The sequence below is a fragment of the Propithecus coquereli genome, unplaced genomic scaffold, assembly GCF_000956105.1.
Source record: "Propithecus coquereli isolate 6110/MARCELLA unplaced genomic scaffold, Pcoq_1.0 Scaffold235, whole genome shotgun sequence".
NCBI classification, from domain to species: domain Eukaryota; kingdom Metazoa; phylum Chordata; class Mammalia; order Primates; family Indriidae; genus Propithecus; species Propithecus coquereli.
In genome coordinates, this window is record NW_012147897.1 from 4,713,565 (window position 1) to 4,733,624 (window position 20,060).

The following is a 20,060-nucleotide window of genomic DNA, read 5'->3' on the forward strand; positions in this document are numbered from 1 at the left end:
TTCTTTCCTCACCCATTGCTAGGTTCATGACTGAGTCCCCTATAGCAAAAGACAGATTAACAGGAGAAAAGCATGCAAATTTATTTAAGTTTTCCATACCATAACAGCCTTCAGAAATGAAGACCCCCTTAAAGTCAGAAAAACCTGTGTACTTTTCTGCTAAGTTTGATGAGAAGTATATAGTTGTGGAGAAGTGTGATTGGACAAAGGGGATATTATCTAGCAAGGCCTGTTTGTCCAGATTCTTCTCCATGTCCTTGTGTCTTCATAGCCAAGGATGTTCCTTTTCTCCAGTGGAGGGAGAATAACTCTCAAATGAACATCTTATGACCTGCTTCTGCTATTTTCTTGAATGCCAAGGTGCCATATCTTGGGGTAGCATGTTCTGAACCTCATCAGTAGATACGGTTATCTTCACCTTAGAGTGGGGAAACGGAGGCTCAGAAAGGTCAAGGGATGTGTCCAGGCCCACACAGTGGGCTTGTGGCAGAGCTAGGATTCCAACCTAGGTCTGAGGACTTAAAGCCTATACTCAGCCCCACATTTCCCTGAGACTTGGTCCTTGCAGCTAGGAGGTGGCTCAAGGAGGCAGAAGCCTGAGCCCTTCCAGCAAAGAACAAGCAGAGAAAGGTGCTCCCCGCTGTCAGGCTGGTCTCTGAAACTCTGCCCCTCATCACCCACATGCAGTGGTATGAAGAATGTTGATTCCTGCCCAAGGACAGCCCGCAGAGGGCGTGTCTCACTGACCAGATACCTGGTAAACAAGGTTTCTGGCAGACAGACTTTTGGGGCAATTGTATGACTGTCTTTCTGAGGAGCCACAGGGCAGGTGGCCAGCTGACAGACGGCCTGAACAGACAGGTCTCCTGGAAGACAGCAGACCACTGACTGGCTGGCTTTTGAGCAGATGGACATGTGTGCCTGTGTGAATGACCAGCCAGGTAACCGACAGGCAGGCACACAGACCCCCTGCCTGCCAGCTCAGGGGCTGTGAGCTCCTAGCCCTTGAAACCACCGGCTTACCTGGGACCCCAAAACCTGGCTGCCAACCTAGGAGAGAAGGGGACTGGGTTTTTTTTTTTAACTGGGGCCTGGCTTTCTGCCCCTCCCCTCATTCCCACAGGCCACAGCCAGCCCAGCCCAGGTTCACTCCCACAGCTGTCCCCTCCTCCGGGATAAAGGCTTCACAGAACAGGGAAGGGCCTCAGTGCCCTTCCACGTGAGGAAGACACACAGCCCTGGACTCAGGACCTTCCTTCCAAGGGGAGTTCTGTCCTCAGTCAGGGAGTCGACGGTTTCCTGCCAGCCCCTGGGCCCCAGCCCACAGGAAGGGCTCAGAGGGGACAGACAGCCCGCCTGACTGGCCCCATTCAGTGGCCGACTGACCACCAACACGACTGCTGCTGCTCCAGTGCAGAGAGCCGCAGCCAGTGCTTCCCTCCACCACCAAGAGGTGCAGGCTGTGGACTCTGCCCTCCAGAAACTGCCATATCTCTAAAGGATAAATTATCCCAGGAAGACTTTGGCCTTGGCAGAAGAGGCTGAGATTGAAGATTCAGGGAGAGCCAGAGGTGAGGCTGGAGTAGGAGCTCACCTGAGGCAGGTGAGCAGGCTCTGGGAGTGGGCAGGTGAGAGGGTAGGGGGCTGGATCTTTGGGCTAGGCAGTTTGGGGCACAGGGAAGATGCCTCCGGTGTGCCCAGGAAGCCAAACCGAGGGTCCAGGATCTGGCCTGTAGCTGGGGGCCCCATGTTCTGAGCAGGCCACTGACCTTCTGACCCTCTCCCCATCCATTCTCTGGGTTTCCTTCAGAGCTGGGGCTCCAAGTCAGTGACTTCTGCCCTCCTACACTCAGCTCTAACCCTGGTTGGGCTGGCCCCTTTGTGGGCTGGCTCTGCTGCCTATGAGGTGGCCTGGCTAGGTTTGGGTGGGCCAAGACAGAGAAGAGCACTGCACTTCTCTCCCTGTCAATGGAAAAGAAGCCAAACTCTATAAAATAATTTAAAGAGGTTTATTCTGAGCCAAATTTGAGGACCATGGCCTGGAGCCATGCCCAATCAGCCTTGACCAAGTGGACTTGCTAAGGTAGGGTTACAGTTTGGTTTTATACATTTCAGGGAGACAAGAATTACAGGTAGAGTCATAAATCAATACATGGAATGCATACATTGGTTTGGCCCAAAAAGCAGGGGCTTACAGGTCATAGGTGGGTTTAGAGATTCTTTAGTTGACAATTGGATGTAAGAGTTAGGTTTTGTCTAAAAGACCAGGAGTCAGCGGAAAGGAGTTAGGATAAGGGTCGTCTATCTTTCATGTGATGCTATGCTGGAACCAGGTTGGGAAGTAAAGCACATTATATTGGGTTAACAAAACCTGTTTAGTGAGATTTTATCATTTGTAGGCATGACTCACCAGGCCTCCTTAGAAAGGAATTTTGGGGGCAAAAGAAAAGATGAGGGTTCAGTGCTCAAACCTGTACAAGGAGCATGGAGTGATATTGAGTTTAACACCTGGGCTGGACCAATGTTAGCCAGTAGAGCTAGCTGCTCTGAGCCCAGGTGTCCTTATCAGAAGCACGGAGACAATAAAGCACCAGAAGTACAGAGCTGTGCAGAGGGTTCATGAGCCGATGTGTGGAAGCACGTAGCCCAGAGCCTAGATCACAGCAGATGACCGGCTTCTGCCGCTGAGAGGACTGTGGCTCAGAAATGGTCTCCTGAATCTCCGCTGGGCGCCTGTGCTTTGAACTGCCTTACTTCCTCTTTGCCTTCAAAGTGACTCCCCCAGAGTCTCCCCCGTCACTCCCCTTCCCCAGGCCAAATCCCCCTCTCCTCCCTCTTTGAAGGCAGTTTTGTTTCAATATTTCCTTGTTTCCTCTGAGTCCACCAAAAGGGACTCCTCCCCAGCTGGCCACGCTTCCATTTCCTCAGTCAAATTCCTCAAGCTATTTGTATAAATAAACATTTCTCCAAAGAAAGATACACAAATGGCCAATAACCACATGAAAAGATGCTCAACATCATTAGCCATTAGGGAAATGTAAATCAAAACCGCACTAAGATACCACTTCACACTGCTAGGATGGCTGTAAATGACAAGACAGACAGTAACAAGTATTAGCAAAGATCTAGAGAACTGGGATGATCACACACTGCTGGCGGGACTGCAAAGTGGTGCAGCCACTGTGGAAAACAGTTTGGCAGTTCCTCAAAGATTTAAACGTACAATTACCACATGATCCAGCAATTCCGTTCTTAAGTATACACCCAAGAGAATTGAAAACGTGTCCACGTAAAAATTTGTACACGAATGTTCATAATACCTGAAACAACCCAAATGTCCACCAACTGGAGAGTGGATGAACTAAATGTGAAGTATTCATGCAATGGAATATTATTCATTCATAAAAAAGAACGGAGTACTAATATGTGCTATAACATGGATGGACCGTGAAAACATTGCGCTAATTGAAAGAAGTCAATCACAAAAGAACAGATATTATATAATTTCATGTATACGAAATGTGCAGACTAGGCAAGTCTATGGAGACAGAAAGCGGATTAGTGGTTGCCAGGGGCTGGGGGGAGGGAGGAAAATGTTCTGGCATTGGATAGTGGTGATGATCGTACAGCTTTGTGAACATACTAAAAACTTTCGGATTTTGCACTTTAAAATGGCAGATTTTAGGGCATGTGGATTACGTCAATTTTTAAAAATCCTCAGGTTCCCAGGGGCCTTGTATAAAGATCACAAAACCTTCCCTCAGGGCAGTTCAGGCCTCCGTGGCCCCCTCCCCGAGGTTGCCTTCTGGGCCTAGAGGTGGAGTAAGAGAGTCCCCTGGGTCACAGGTGTCCTTAGGTCAGTTTTCAGGCTCCAGAAGGAGCCTGCTGAGTGAGGGGAAACTCCTACGGGTGGGGAGGGGGACGTGAGACAATGGAGAAGGCTTCCGGCAGGAAGTGGGGCCCAGCCGGGAGGAAGGCCAAGGAGGCGGGGGCTGCCAGGAGGGCAGGTGGTTCCCATCTAAGTGGAGGGATGGAGTTCCCCAGGGTGAGCTCAGGAGACCCTGGGAGCTGCCTCTGAAGGAGCTCAGCTTCCTCCAACCGCAGGGAGTGGGGTGTTGGCATGATCACCACAGTTACCGTGAGAGGAGAGGCGACATACATAATGGAGGCCAAGGGTCCAAGACGGCTCTGCCTCCTGAGTCATTGCCCCGCCACCCCCACCCCATGCCTGTTTGTCCAGGAGGGGGTTACATGGGATGAGCTCCGAGGGCCCTTTCTGCCCAACCAGCAACGTGGTTCGATGGTATGATTTGGAGGTTGGTTAGCTCTGTGATGACATACGGGGTGGCACCCTGGGTGGGGGCTGATATCTGTTCCAAAATACACCGAGGAGAAGCCTCTGTTCCCTGACTGTGGACTGAGCCTTGCCCCTGCACCTGGCGCCAGACCTCTGACCCTACGCTGAGCCGGGCACACCCAGGCCCAGGCTCGGTTCCCAAGACCACAGGCCCAAGGCGAGCTGAGAGACTGCACGGCTCGTCCCTACTGCCGGGGCCACTGCTCACGGGTTTGTTGTCTGGCAAGGTCGGCAGCTTGTCCCTCAGGAGGGAGGTTTATGCTGGAGCAGAGAGAAGGTGTGAAGCAGGTGGTCCCCTGCAGTGGCCTGGTCAGCATGGATACACAGAACACACACTGTCTTAGGAAGGTGCCTTGCACGCTGTGACCTAGGGATCAGCAAGGCTGCAGGTGTTTTGATTCTCAGGTTCTGCCCAGCCACGAAGGGTCCTTCTCCTGAAACACCTTGGTTCTGAGGTCTTGGCTACCTGGGTGAGGGCCATCCTCTGGGATTCCATCTCTACTCTTATCACCTGCTGTCTGTCCCTCAGGGCCAGTACAGATGCCAGACAAGGAAACCAAGGCCATGATGGGCACTGAAGACACACCTGGAGGCAAAGCCAGCCCAGACTCTCAGGACTCGCGGCCAAGTGTGTTCCACAACATCAAGGTACCTCCTGGGGCCTGGCAGGGCCAGGGGCCTCTGAGCCTAGCAGAGCAGGCTCTGCCACATACCGGCTGTGTAACGACAAGCAAGCCCCTCTCTGAGCCTCAGTTTCCTCATCTGTAGAATGGGTGGCTGTGAGAATCAAAAGGATGATCTGTGAAAGCACCCGGCTGGGTTTCGGGCACATGGAAGGTGCCTGGTACCTGTTCCCTCCTTCCAGAGAGGCTGCTCTGGGGGCAGTTTGGGGATGAGTCCCCTTGCTTCCACTTCCCTAGAGAAATAAAGTGCCCTGGGGGTCCTGAACCTGTACGAATAGTGGGGGTCCTGGCTCTACCAAGGGCAGCCCTAAACATCCAACACCCACTGGCACCTACTGGGTGCCAGGCCCTGTGCCAGGTGCCATTCACACATGATCTTACTTAGTTCTCGAAATATCCCTGGCAGGTAGGGCCATTGTCCTCATTGTACGGATGAGGAACAGAGTGCATGTATTAAGCTCTGCCATAAATACTCTATTTTTAATTCTTTGGAGCAAGTTTTTCTTCTCCTAAGAATTCTGCCAGTCTTTCAGGAGGAAGACTACAGGAAGGCTGGGATGTTTGGGGCAGGTGGGCTGGGCAGCCTGGGGACCTGGTGTGTGCAGGTGGTCCCACAGGGCAGCCCAAGGGGACGACCGGGTGGGGGTGGGATGGGGAAGGACCCGGGTGGATCTGGGATAGCTTCCTGGAGAAAGGGACAGTGTGGTGGAACAGGGAGGAAGGGCCAGTCCAGCCCAGGGGAGCTCTGACGGCCTAAGGGGGCTCCCAGCACTCCTGGCCCTAGGAAGACCCAGCTGTCATGTGGGTCTCTGGTAGCGCCCAGGCCCCTGGGGTGTACCCGGGATAGCTTTGCTAGTTTTTAGGCCTGTGTGAGAAGCCATGAGCTACTGCAATAACACACTCTCTCTCTTTCTCTCTCTCTGTCTCTCTTTGTCTCTGTCTCTCTCTGTGTCTCTCTTTTGTCTGTCACTGTCCCTCCCCTTCTCTCCCCCCGTGTGGGTCTCCTCTGGCTCTGTGTCCCCATCTCTATTCCTTGCTCCTACCATGACCTCACCCTCCCTCTCTTTCCCCAACTCCCTCTCTGTTTCCCCACCGTCTCCCTGCGCCTCTGCCGCTGCGGCTCCCCGGCAGCTCTTCGTCCTGTGCCACAGCCTGCTGCAGCTGGCGCAGCTCATGATCTCCGGCTACCTCAAGAGCTCCATCTCCACGGTGGAGAAGCGCTTTGGCCTCTCCAGCCAGACCTCGGGGCTGCTGGCCTCCTTCAACGAGGTACCAGCCCCGGCCCAGCCACAGGGGTGGACGCTGAGGAAGACTCGCACCCCCACCTCCTGCCAACCTCCCCGTCACTATCCCGCCACGAACCCTTCCACTCTCAGCGCCCTTGGGCACCCCCATCACAGCCCCTGGCCTGAAACCTCAGAACATTTGCAGCTGTCTTCTAAGACCTGGCGATCCTCCCCGTGGGAGCACTCTACTTGGGTTGTGGGATATGTCAGAGCTAGCCAGGGTCCCCACATCTGCCCACTCTCTTTTTGGTTCCTTAGCCTTTTCAGGCACCTAGCTATTGCCTGTCCCAGGAGGGAATCAGAGAAAGTCACTTTAACAGTAGTTGGCTGGATGCAGTGGCTCACACCTGTAATCCCAACACTCTGGGAGGAGGCAGGATTGCTCGAGCTCAGGAGTTTGAGATCAGCCTGAGCAACAGTGAGACCCCATCTCTACTAAAAAAAGAAAAATTAGCCGAGCATGGTGGCTCACACCTGTAGGCCCAGTTTGAGGTTGCAGTGAGCTGTGATGACACCACTGCACTCTAGCCGGGGCAACAGAGCAAGACTCTGTCTCAAATCAAACAGTAGTGAGAGAGGCTTAAATTACATCAAGGACAGAACCTTCAGAACTTAGGGATGGGGGAGGGAAGGACACCACGAAGTGTCTGTCCTCAGAACTGCCCAGGGATCCGCAGACCTCTGGGACCCACAGCCAAGCAGAGGAGCGGATGAGCTGCTTTGGGTGGATTGGAGATCAGAGTCCAGCTGTGCCCAGCCCCTTCCTCGCCAGATGTTTTCACCCAGGGAGCAGGAAGCTGTCTCTTTCTCCCCTGCCGCCGGCAGATTCTTGTGAAATTCTCTCCCCTTGGGTAATGTGTCACACTCTCCCAACCCAAGGCCTGCCAGCTGCATAGCATCCCCAGATGTTCCTCGGCACCCCACCTCAGGTCTCAGACATGGGAAGGGAAAGTCCTTACCTTGCTCTGGGACTTGGGCATGTCACTCCGGGTCTCTGGGCCTCTGTGTCTCATCTGTCAAATGGAGAGTGCTTGTCCTTCCCAGGGTCAGTCCCCACCCTACCCCTCTGCTGACACTGCTCCTCATCCCCAGCGAGGAGTCTGAGGCTCACCCACACCCCTGGCAGGAAGCCACAGAGCAGATACACGCCCAGCTTGCAATGGCAGAGGCTGCCCCTGCCGTGCAAGCTCTCAAGTCCCCTCTCCACTCTGCCCTCAGTTTTCTCCCCTAATGGGACAGTGGAGCCCTTCCCAGGAGGACCCAGAATCGGTATTTATAAGAGGGCCTCAGGTGATTCTCATTCAGTCCATTATACAGATGGGAACAGTGAGGTTGGCAATGGAGACAGGGATGGTACAGGCCGCCAGCCCTGGGCTCTGCTCCACTTTAATGCGTCACCTCATCCCTTTGCAGGTGGGGAACACAGCTTTGATTGTGTTCGTGAGCTACTTTGGCAGCCGAGTACACCGGCCCCGAATGATCGGCTGTGGGGCTGTCCTTGTGTCCCTGGCGGGCCTGCTCATGACTGTCCCACACTTCATCTCGGAGCCGTACCGCTACGACCACACCAGCCCCGGTAAGAGCAGGAGGGCCGGGCAGGAGAGGCTGTGAGCAGCCGCATCGCTGTGCCCCGGGGCACGTGCACAGGCCCAGCATCCCAGGTGGGCCCAGGTCACCTTTTAGTCCTCTCTGGTGGACCTGAGGTGTAGGGTAGGATGAGGCCCAGGGCAGGGCCTCTCTTAGCAAAGACATGCTTCTATGTCACTGGGCTTTTTTGGTTTTTGAGGTGGGAGTGAATTTACAATACAGCCTGTTTAGGGCCTGGCATGTAGTAGATCCTCAGGAAATGCAGACAGAGTGATGATAACAGTGTCACACACTGCTACTGCACATCAGACACTGCTCTAAGCACTTTATGTGTATTCATGCATTTCATCCTCACAAAAAGCCAAGACATTGATGAAAGAAAGAATGTATGAGTGAACAAACAAATAAAAAAATGAAAGAATTTTAGACAAGCATAGTGAAGCCCTGTTTAGCCCAGTGGGATTTTGTCCAGGGCCTACTTGACAGATGGAAGCCCGTCCGTTAGAGAATGACCCAAGCAGCCTGAGCATTCACTCTATTTCTTCCCTCTCCCATCACCCATCCATCCATCCTCCCATCCACCCATCCATCCACCCATCTACCCCTCCATCCACCTATCCATCCATGCGTCTATCCATTCACGCCTCTATCCACCCATCCATCCACCCACCTGCCCATCCACCCATCCGTACATCACCCCTCCATTCATATATACACCCATCCAGCCAATGGTCCACCCCACAAACCCTTAATGCTGCTTACTTTGTGCCTGACCCTCTCAGGGGGACTCAGTCCTTATCTCCAGGGAGCTCCCAGTCTGGGAGAGGAGACAGAGACAAACAAACCCCCAGTGTGTCAATTGTGTGAGGGAAGCACAGGGGTGGGAGGAGCCCACACCCCAGCCTGGCATCAGGAAAGGCTTCCCAGGGGAAGAGCCTGTCAGAGAGCATCCTTCCTCCCTCCCACCAGCTCACACCTCTGGAGCCCCGCGCTGTGCAGGACCAGGGTGTGGAGAGATGAAGCAGACATGACCCAGTGGAGTGCAGGATTGGCGTGAGCGTGTTACAAGGCCTAGAGCCCAGCTGGTAGGAGATGGCAGAGGGAGCCATTAGAGCCCTGAGTAGAGGAAGGACACTGGCAGCTGGAGGGAGCTGGAGGGGGTGGCATGTGAGAGGCAGCTCAGAGAGGAGGTGGGCATTGCAGGTAGTGGGCCAGGGCATGGGTGCAGTGGCGGAGAAGGGGAGCACAGAGCACACATGAAGAATGCAGGGTGCTTGCCTAGGCCTGAGTGGAGACTTGTCTAGAGGACTGCTTGCAAGGCCAAAAGTAATACTGCCGCCCTTTTCTTTCCAGAATTTTCACTTTAGCAGAGCTTTTTCTGTGCAGGGTCACACACGTTCTTCTTGCCATATGACACCCTCACTGCCATATGACACCCTCTGCCATAGGCTCCCTGAGACCCCGAGCAAAGCCCTTCTCCTGTCTGAGCCTCAGCCTTCACATTGGCCCGGAGTGGGTGAGACTCAGGGGTCTCCAGGCTCCTGTCCTGCTCTGCCACTCCAGGCTGTTTCATTCATTCATTCTGCATCCAATATTTACAAAGCTCTATTGTGTGCCACGCCCCTGCAAGGCCCTGAGGACAGTGGGATGGAAAAGTCAGACACGATCGATCGTATCACTGTGCAGGGCACACTCACCACTCACCACTCTTAATGTTAGCAGCCCCTGAAGCTCAGAGAGGGCAGGAGCTTCCCCAAGGCCCACCAGCAGTAGAAATATGACACCCCAATATAGCCCTGCCCTGGGGCCCCTGCTCTTAACTACTGAATTACTCTGCCTCTGAACTCCTTATCCCTGGAGAACTTGTACGAGATTCATTTTCGAGATGAAGAAGCCAAGGCCCAGAGCGGGGCTAAGGGTCCCTGTCAAAGTTACACCGTGAGGCCCAGACAGCCTCGCCTGAAGACCTAAGTCCAGGTTCTTGACCTTGGTTCATAGGGCTCTTGGCAGTCGGTGGAGCGGCTCTGCGGGCCGGGCTGCCACGACTCAGGGTCCCGGCTCTGTAAATGGAGGGCCACAGAGAGAAGGCCACCGCTACACACACATTTGGGATAATAACAGTGTAAGGGTCTCCTCAAGCTTGCTCACCAAATATTGGTGAGCTACACGGAACAAATGTCTGGTACTAAATTAAGAAATTATTTTCTGTACTCTGCATCTGTGTCCCAAGCTGACACTGAACCCTCCCCAAGGCGAATGCCAAGGGCCTCACAACCCTCCACGATCCAGCCCCAGCTTCCCTCCCCTGCCAGACCCGCCTGCAGCCCTGGCCTCGCCCTCACACTTTGTGATCTCGCCATTCTGAGCTTCTCACTCTACCAATGCAGGGCCTTTCAAGGCCCTGGATTTTGCCTGTAGCGTGACCTCTCCTTAGAACACCCCTCCCTCCCTCCCTCTCTGGGAAATTTTGTTTGTTCTTCTGGACCCATTTCAAACTCTACCTCCGTTGACTGCCCCACCCCACCCCAGCGCCACCGTTGCCATGGTGCTTTCAAATGCCTCTACTCAGAAAGGTAGCATAGGGCAGTTTAAGAGCGTGGACTCTGAAGCCAGACCACCTGGGTTCCAATCCAGGGTCGACCCCTTTGCATTGCTGTTTGAGCCTCAGTTTCCTCATCTGTGAAATGGGGTAATGAGAGCACACATCCCCGAAGTTTGTTGTAGAGATGAAATGATTTATGTGCACAGTACTTAGAACAGTACCTTTCATTGGTCAGTGCTAGTTAAGTATTAGCTGTTCTCCTATTTTTTTTATCACCATTTCTCAGAGGACATGCCACAGGACTTCAAGGCTTCCCTGTGCCTGCCCACGACCCCAACCCAAACCCCAGCCATCTCCAACGGCAGCTGCTCGAGCTACACAGAGGCCCGGCATCTGACCGTGGTGGGGATACTGTTCCTGGCGCAGACCCTGCTTGGCGTGGGTACTGTGCCCATTCAGCCCTTTGGCATCTCCTACATCGACGACTTTGCCCACAACAGCAACTCACCCCTCTACCTTGGTGAGGACTGGTCCCAACCCTTGGCCTCTGAGGGTCAGGCCGGGCTCAGGTAGGAGGAAGACAGACCCAGGGTGGGGGCTGGTTATGGACTCCTGACCTGTGCCCCATCTGGCTGGTTCTCCAGCCCAGACCAGGGGGACGCACAGTTCTTACCCATCAGAGACTGGGTAGGCACCAAGCTGCTGAGGGAAGCCAGGGCCACAGGCTCCTAACCTAGGCTTTGTGTTGCAGGCATCCTGTTTGCACTGACCATTACGGGGCCAGTCACGGCCTACGGGCTGGGCAGCCTCATGTTACGCCTTTATGTGGACATTGATCGGATGCCAGAAGGTAAGCTCCAGGAGCACACATTTGTCCCCTGGGACACACAGATACTAGCTAGCTAACTGCTGGTCTCATAGAGACACAGAGCCAGGGGACCTAGGTTCAAATCCCAGCAACACCGCTGACCTTGGACGTGCCTCTTAACCTCTCCAAGCCTCAGCTTTCCCATCTTTGAGATAAGCTCTGTGCTGTCTCTCTCCCAAAGCCGCAGTCGGCATCCAGTGAGGGGATGGGGACAGACTGTAGGGCACCCTCAGATGAGGGGTCGTGGTGGCGGCTGCTGCTGCTGCGAGTCGGCGCCCTGTTTCACGCCTGCTTCCCCGCACCCTCAGCCCGCGCTCGCACCACCGTGAAGCAGACAGAATGTGCTGTCTTGGCCCGCAGCGAGCTCCCATCTTTAGGGGGAATCCACACTCAGGTAAAATAGAGAGGACGATGGCACACTGCAGAGAACTTTTGCAGCAGGACTCAGTGCCTTGACGTGTTACCTTGGGCCTCTCTCAGATGGGACATTCCCTGGGTGACCTCCGAGAACCCTTCTTGTACTGACTACCTCAGAGTCAGGGGCACCATTTGGGAAACGGTGATCTCTGATCCAGGTGGTGGTCAGAGCAGGCCAAGGAGTGGGACCGAAGTTTGGGTGGAAAGTGGCCAGGAGAGGATTCCCTTTAGAACACGTCGCCGCGGCATCTCAGCTGCCTCCTGCCTCCTGCTCCTCGGAAGTCCTGCTGCACCTGGAGATTTTCCTGGAGGCCTTGGGAGCCTCGGGTGACAGTGTATGGCTGGGTGAACACGCAGATGCTGCTTCTTGTCCTCCAGCCTTTGCCCAGCCAGGACAAGTCCAGGCAGCTCATGCAACAGTCACTAGGGACAGCCCCGCCCCACCTCTCTTCCTTCTAGAAAAAGGTGCCATGTCTGGGCTTTGGTTGCAACTCCTCTCTCCCCTGAAGGAAAAGTCCTGGGAGCCAGGAGTGGAAAGGGGTGTATTTTCTGACACTGCTGACATCACTCTGGCAGGCAGGCATCTCCACAGGCAGTTGTGGCATTTCTGTGGCCACAACTCCCAAGTCCTTTTTCATTATGGGGTATTTCATAGGGTGGGCGGATGATGCCTGCTGCAGGCACAGGCAGGCATTTGAGAAGTGGAGGAGTTGGGGAGACACATGTGTGAGCTCTCTCCAACCCAGCACGGGGGCAGGGGAGATGGTAAGCGAGGAGGGAATCAAGTCTGATCAGTGCAGAAGCCAAGCCCTTCCCCATTTTACAAATACACTGCTCAGCGCCACCTGTGTACTCTGGCCCCTGTCTAGGACGAGCTCAGGATCAAGCACCTGGGAACCAGCTCGGCACAAGGGGTTGATGTTATCACGCATCTGCATTTCCATGCAGTATTTGCAAATGTCGTGGGGACTGAAGGAGAATGTGCCTGGCTCAGCCTTGGGGTTAAGATGTTTGATGGGAGATTTGCACACGCTAGTCAGGAGGTACAGCTGCGATAATCTAGTCCTAATTAAACCTGGTGGGGGATCAAAATCACCTGGGCAATTTGTTAAAGGTACAAGTTGGTCCCCTTCCCGCCCCACCTGTGGTCATTCTAAGCAGGTCTTCATTAAGGCCAGGTATGTTTGACAAGTCTCCCTGGGGACATTAATCATCCTGCAGGTCTGAGAACCACAACGGTAGTCCTAACCATTATTTTAATAATAATCATCATCACAACAGTGACAGGAAGGGGGAGGAGGAAGAGCAAACACTTTTATAGCACATACTCTTCTAAGTGCTTTCTATGTGTTAGTTTCTGCAATTCTCACAACAACCCGATGACATAGGAAATATTAATAAACTGTATTTCACAGAAGAAGAAACAGAAGCACAAAGAGGTTAAGTAGCTTGCCCAAGGTTATGAGTCAGTAATGGAATTCAGACCTAGCAGTCTGTTTGCAAAGTCCACGACCTTGACCACTTGGTACTTGAAGAAGCCCAGCCCAGAAAGGCTCACTCAGGACATAACTGGCAGAGCCAACACTGGAACTCAGGTCTCTTGACTCCCAGCCTGGGCTGCCTCGTGTCTCAGAGCCCAGTCCCAGGGAGGTGGCCTGGAAGTGACAGCCTACCCTGACCCTAACATCACATGGTCTTCTCTTTCAGGTGGTATCAGCCTGACCACAAAAGACCCCCGATGGGTGGGTGCCTGGTGGCTGGGATTCCTCATCGCCGCTGGCTTGGTGGCCCTGGCTGCCACCCCCTACTTCTTCTTCCCCAGGGAGATGCCCAAGGAGAAGCATGAGCTTCACTTCCGGCGAAAGTTCTCAGCCATTGCATCCTCAGCTGTCAGCAAGGTAAGCCCCCTCCATGTCCCCTGCCCCAGCCCAGGCTCCAGCCCCACCCACTTGTCCTCCTCTGTAACGTTACACTTCACCCCCCAGGCACTACGCTTGGCGGGCACCACTGCACCCTCCCACAGCCCTGTGTGGTGAATAATACCTGCCCCTTCCACAGCGGAGGAGGGCAAGGGCCAGAGATGGAAGTGACTTACCCGAGATCACAAATCCAGCAAGGGTGGCACCGGGATGAGAACCCATGCCTGTGGGAGTTCACATCCCTCCCAGGGACCACTGCACCCCGCTGCTGGGCTTGTCTTTGCAAAGTTTTGTAAATTCAGAACATGCCATAGGAATGCTAAGCACTTGAGGGGTGAGTGGGAGGGTCTAGGAAAACTTCCCTGAAGGGAAGGGACTTTAGCTGGACTTTGAACGATGTGCCAAAGCGTGGGAAGGAGAGGACAGCATTCTGGGTGCGGAAACAACCTGGGCAAACGATTCAGCTGTAGTAATGAACCTGACCCTTTCAGGGACAGTGAAGGGTACAAACATGTCCTGAGTGCCTCCTCAGGGCGAGGCCCGGGTTGGACACTAGAGATCAGTACACGGCGGGTAAACAGCAACAGATCTGATACTCCAGGGATGTCTGTGGAACCCCCGCTCAGCTTGAGGCCCACTCAAAGAGGACACTGAGGCCCAGCCAGGTGGGGGGATTTGCCCAAGGTCGCAAAGCTGGTAGGAGAGGGCAGTACCATGTGAGCCCTTGGGCAGGATAGATGATTCCAGGCCAGGGGGCTCCAAATTTTCCAAGGCCTGAAAAACAATAAATTGGCTCCAAATTAAAAAGAAAATGACAAAATAGAAATGGTTTCTTTTAAGTTTAATTATATGTCACTAATATAAACTTCATTAACTTTTCTTTAATACTCATACACATTTCATTACATTCTGAAAATCTGTGCGTTATATTTCCTCTTTCCCCAAGTATAGGAGGTGGTTGTTAAGAAATCACAATCATAAATTGTTTATTGCTAAATGATTCTCATTTCAAAGGGACAGTTTATGAAAATCCTGTTGACTATTTTGCAGCGAGAAAATTTCTCTTTACTGTGACAGGTTGGTGTATATGAGTGTGTTTGCTGTCAGGTGGGAGGGAGGCTGAGGGCAGGGAACCCGATGAGACAGCCATGACAGTGGTCCAGGCAGGAAGTAGCGCACTGGCGGTGAGGGGCTGGGGATGCATTGAGGTCCCAGGAGGAGGACTGCTCAGACTTGGGTGCTGCTCTGCTAGGGGATGTCCCCGAGACAGTGATGCACTGGGCTGATGCTGGGACGGGGTGCAGCTGGCTCAGAGGTGGGGGAAGCAGGTGCTGGGCAGAAACCAGTTTCAGGGGAAGAAGACAGCTTGGAACTGCAGACCGTCCTTCCCGGTTCTCCCTAGCTCAGGCCAGTTTGGAGGAGATGGAATTCCTGGAACTTGGGGAAGAATTCTTGGAATTGGGAGTTGTCATAGAGGAAGAAGAGAGCCTGGGTTGCTGGTTGCTGGTCCTGAATTGAGCAGAGTAGAACACCATCTGGGCGATGGCGGGGAATGGGCGGAAGAAGTAAAAGTTGCGGGTGGGAGACTGTGCTGAGTTCAGTCACATGTCTGCTGAGTGACCTTGAGCAGCAAGTCACTTCCCCGTTCTGTGTTGCTGTGTAAGATGCTGAGGCTAGATTCCGGAGCAAGTCTGCCCACCTCGGGTTCGGAGAATGCACGATTCCTTGAGTCGAGGCTGCTATGATTCAGAGATTCGGATTAGAAGAGCTGTGTCTCTGTAATGCCTTGAAACCCCGGCTCCCCGGCTGCGAACCTGTCTGGCTGTCTGCATTCATTCTGTCAGCACATGGGGGATGGGGAGTATGGAGGGGAGGGGGTGAGAGGTTCTTTTTAAAGAATCGAGGGCTGAGAACATGATGATCTGCTTCCAGCAGCTCTCGGGCAATAAATATTGATGTGGGAGGAATTGTTCCCCCGCCTCCTTGAGGCTGCCTTCCCCGGGCTGCTTGCAGTAATGCCGGCTGGCCTGCCGCTAGGGCCACTGACGGGAGGCAGAGGGGCCAGGAGGAAAGGCTCAATTGGACAGAATCGGCTGCCAGAAAGTCCAGGTCCCCAGACAGAGGATGTGTCCCTTCTGCAGGGAGAGGGGTGGGCAAGGGGAGAAATGAAGGGGGTGCTATTTCTGAAGTTTCTTCAGGCATCCCCTCCCAGGCTCAAGGCTCAGGGGTCTCCTCCATACCGTTCTAGAAGTAAACATGGTTTTTATAGTTTTATCCAGGAGATGGCGGTGTGTAATATAAGAATCACACGACCCAGAAAAGGTCTCTGACCTCAGTCTCCTTATCTGTATAATGGGAAGCAGAGTGGACAAGGTCTGTCAGCTCTGATGGGTTCATCCTGTCTCCTCTAAATGGCTCCCTGTTGCTGGAGCAGTACATGAGCATTTTTATAGGAGGACAGGAGGGTGCATCCCACAGTCCCTGCCCCCAGGAGCTCTGAGGCAGCGAAGGAAGGCCAGATGCAGAGACAGGGGGTAATTGCTAACATAGTCAGGGTTTCTCCCATGACCGTGGGGTTCTCTGCCTGGGGCAGGGGGCATTAACAGTCCCCACAGAAAAGAGAATAAGGGGGGGGACAAGGCATGGGAGGGGACAGGAGCTCTGCTTTCCTGCCTTTGGCTCTGTCCCTACATCTGTGACCTTAGAGCTCAGGTGGCCGCCAAGACACCCTCCCACGAGTGATCCAGGACAGGCCTGGATCAGCCAGTCCCTAAGGTCCCGTTGGGCCCTAGGACTCCTGGCACATGGTTCTGCAGGGTCTGTGGAGTAAAGATGGTCTCTTGGGGCTCCCTGACAGCTCCTTCGTCCCCATCTGTGGCTATGGTGGTAGTGTCCCCATTTGGTCAGCAATCCTCCTGTGCCCTCTGTGCCCTCTGGTCCTTTTGAAAACCTCCCCTTGAGGCTGGGTCAGGGGCTAAGAGGGGCCCAGCCAGCTACTTCCTGGCAGGGAGGCCTTTTCCATCCAGGGTCCCTGTTCCCGTCCAGCCTCTGAGCACTACCAGACTCTGTGACCTTCCCTTGCCTCCTATTTACCAGGCATCCATGTGTCTGCTATTTCTGGGATGTCTCCGAGAGTTTGGGATTCTAAAATTATATGATTTTAAGGTCCTGTGTTCCTAATAGGGATTCTCAAGTACCTGCACTCTATTATTCTAAGATTCTGCACCTCAAATGGTCTGAGACTCCCCAAATTCACATTTCTAAATGGCTACAGTTTGCACTAAGAGTCTGCAAGTCTAAGAGCCCATTGCCTGCTGGTTATTAGCCTCAATGCACGTCTTTGGGAGAACGGTCAGGGCTGGGGACAGGAGTGGGAAATGGCAATGGTCCATCAAACCCAGGGCTTAGAGCTGGTCTATTGGGATTTGCCCAGCCTGGAGGGCCCTATTCCCTGGGACTTGTGTTCCCGCTGCAGTCTCTGAGTTCTGAGGTGGTACAGGTCTTTTTTGTCCCCTGTGCCCCTTCCTTGCAGGCACCACCTCTACACCCCTCTCTTCTAGCCTGGGAGCCCTCTCGTGTCCCTCCCCATCCCTGGCAGTCCAGGGCTTATGACTTCCAGTCTCTAACGTCAAAGGGCTTGAGTGATCACCCAGATCAACCCTCCCTCCGTCTCACAGATGGAAGGGTTGAGGCCCACAGAAGGTCAAGGATGTGCCCAGAACTTGGCCAGCACCACTGTTCCCTGTGTTGGTCTGTACAAGGCCAGGATCTGGCCCCAAAGGGCTGAGAATGGCTCCTCCCTCAGCACATAGAGTGCACATAGAGCTTCCGCGCACATCAAGGCTAGAGGCCACCTTGGGGTGATCTGCTTCAGTGGTTTTCAAACTGTACCCCGCAGCACCCTAAGGGCTAAGGGCCTTCCATCCCCCTATACACAGACAGACAGTCAGACAGACAGACACAAACACACACACACACATTCTCTCTCTCTCACTTCGATCACAGTCGTTCTGCTTTTATGTGTTTTTGAAACAGTCTTTAGAATGAGATTTCAATTGGGAAAAGGGTTCTGCTGCTAAAAACCAGCTGATCTAATTCAATATCCCCATTTGACAGAGGAGCAGACTGAGGCCAAAGAGGAGAGAGATGAAAGGTAGCTGATCTGGCCCAAGGGGCACCATCAGAGTTTCCTCAGTGTCTGAGGCACCTGCAGTAGCAGGGACGGGGCCAGCTGCGGCAGATGTTGGACACAGGGGGTCTGCACCATAGTGGCCTGGCTCTGCTCCTTACTAATTCTAAAATCTGTAAAATGGGTATCACCATAACATCTGGATCTTGGGGTTTTTATAAGAATGAAATGAGAGAAAGTGGTGAGGTGAGTGGTTCAATGCCAGACACACAGGCCCGGTAAACACGAGTGCTTGTCTTGGTGTCTTTCCCTGATCAGACCAGATCTTAATGGGAAAAAATAATAGAAAAATTGCCTTTTTTCTAATATTCTTATATGTTTAAAAAACTTTTCTAATTTTTAAAAATTTTTTCATTGACAAGTAAAAATTATATGTATTTATGGTATACACTATGATGCTTTGATATACATATACATTGTGGAATGGCTAAATCAAGCTGTTTAACACATTACCTCATATACTTACCGTTTTTGTGGTGAGCGCACTTAACATGTATTCTCTTAGCAATTTTCAAGTGTACAATATATTGTTAGTAACTGTAGTCACCATACCTGCAATAGATCGCGGACCTTTTCCCTCCTGCCTACCTGAGATTTTGTGTCCTTTGACCAACATCTCCGCAGTCCTTTCCCTACCCGAGCTCTGGTAATTGCCATTCTACTTTCTGCTTCTATAAGTTAAACTTTTTAAGATTGCACATCAGTGAGATCACACAGTATTTATCTTTCTATTCCTGGCTTATTTCACTTAGCTTTATGTCTTCTGGGTTCATCCATATTGTGGCAAATGACAGGATTTTCTTTTTTTAAAAAAATTTTTAACTTTTTGAGGAATCTCCATACCACTTTCCATAGTGGTTGTATAATTTACATTCCCACCAATAATGTGCAAAAGTTCTCCTTTTTCCACCTCCTCGCCAACACTTATCTTTCATCTTTTTGATAATAACCATTTTAACAGGTGTGAGGTAATAGCTCATTGTGGTTCTTCGATGACTTTCTGTATCCTACTTCCACTATATTCCATAAAAAGTTTAAGAGAGCTTATGCCAAACACAGGTACAGTACCAGTAAAATGGTAGCAATTAGACTAACATTTATTACTTTGCACCACACAGCATTCCAAGACCTTTGTATGTATTATTTCTTTTAATCCTCATAACCCCCCTACGAAGTAGGTACAGTTATTACCTCCATTGTACACCTGGACTCGAGTTACAGAGAGATTAAATAACCTGGTCACATGGTTAGTAAATGGTGGAGCTGGGACTCAAACCCAGGAAAACTCATTCCAGGACCCGTACTAAATCAATGAATCAATCAACCAACCAAGACTAAGGAGCAAGAAAAATATAAATAAGAGCAAAACATTAACAGAATGAGAGGAGCAACATAGATGCGTGGACCATAAAGATTAATTTAGGTGATATGGTTGAGTCACTTTTTTGGTTCTGAGATTTCTGGTAGCCAAAGCCAGAAGCATGTTTCATTCCCCATAGAAGCTCAGATCTCCACTCTGCTAAAAAAACACTGTCTCCCAGGTCGGGGAGGGGTAGAAAGTTTAGCAGTTACCCCCATCCCTGTGGCCGCTCCCTTGGTGATGTGTGATGGATGCCAAGGGCAGGCAGAGAGTTTCATATCACCTACCAGAGTCTGCACTGCTCCGTGGCACTGGGGACCCAGCACCCGGACAGAGCCTTCTAGGAACTCAGCTCCCCTCAAGGGTAGCTCCTGGGTCCCTGGAGGCCCAGCAGACAGTAGAGCCTTCTGTGGGCTGAGCCACATACAGCGTGCCTTGTCCTGCAGGCTTGCCACAGTCAGCACAGAGTGCCAAGAGGGGAAGTTCCAACCGCCCCCTCAATCCAGGCCTGCTGACCTGGGCAAACCACAGCCCAGATGGGTTGTACACCAAGCCCGCCTCTGAGCAGAGGCACAGTGTTCCTGTTTCTAGAGCCCGCAATTAGTCAGCAGTCCTCAACACAGATTAGTGGGATTAGTGGTAAGAGGCAGAAACACATGGAGAACACAGAGGACAGGAGCTCAGGACAGTGAGGTCTCCCAACGCCCACAGAATAAAGCCCAGATCTCTTAGCCCGGCTTGGCTCCAGTCCATCTCTTGCCCCCACTGCATCCTACACAGCTCCCACCACCATGCTTTTGCTCATACTATGCCCCTGCTTCAAATCACCTCTCCTGGCTGGGCACAGGGGCT

General features: G+C 52.6%; 1 protein-coding gene across 3 annotated transcripts in view; it reads left to right on the forward strand.

Annotated features, from left to right (window-relative positions):
• Positions 1-20,060, forward strand: part of SLCO2B1 (solute carrier organic anion transporter family, member 2B1) — a 49,435-nt gene that overhangs the window by 9,089 nt on the left and 20,286 nt on the right. Inside the window, exons 1-7 of one of the 3 annotated variants that reach the window (XM_012645734.1) lie at positions 1,207-1,603; positions 4,887-5,005; positions 6,172-6,309; positions 7,740-7,902; positions 10,742-10,975; positions 11,207-11,305; positions 13,448-13,638. In XM_012645734.1, the coding sequence (XP_012501188.1) occupies positions 4,898-5,005; positions 6,172-6,309; positions 7,740-7,902; positions 10,742-10,975; positions 11,207-11,305; positions 13,448-13,638 (933 nt within the window). In that variant the 5' untranslated portion in view covers positions 1,207-1,603; positions 4,887-4,897. Of the gene's footprint in view, positions 1-1,206; positions 1,604-4,886; positions 5,006-6,171; positions 6,310-7,739; positions 7,903-10,741; positions 10,976-11,206; positions 11,306-13,447; positions 13,639-20,060 lie in introns of those variants that run through there. The other 2 variants (XM_012645735.1, XM_012645736.1) reach the window with 2 other exon arrangements.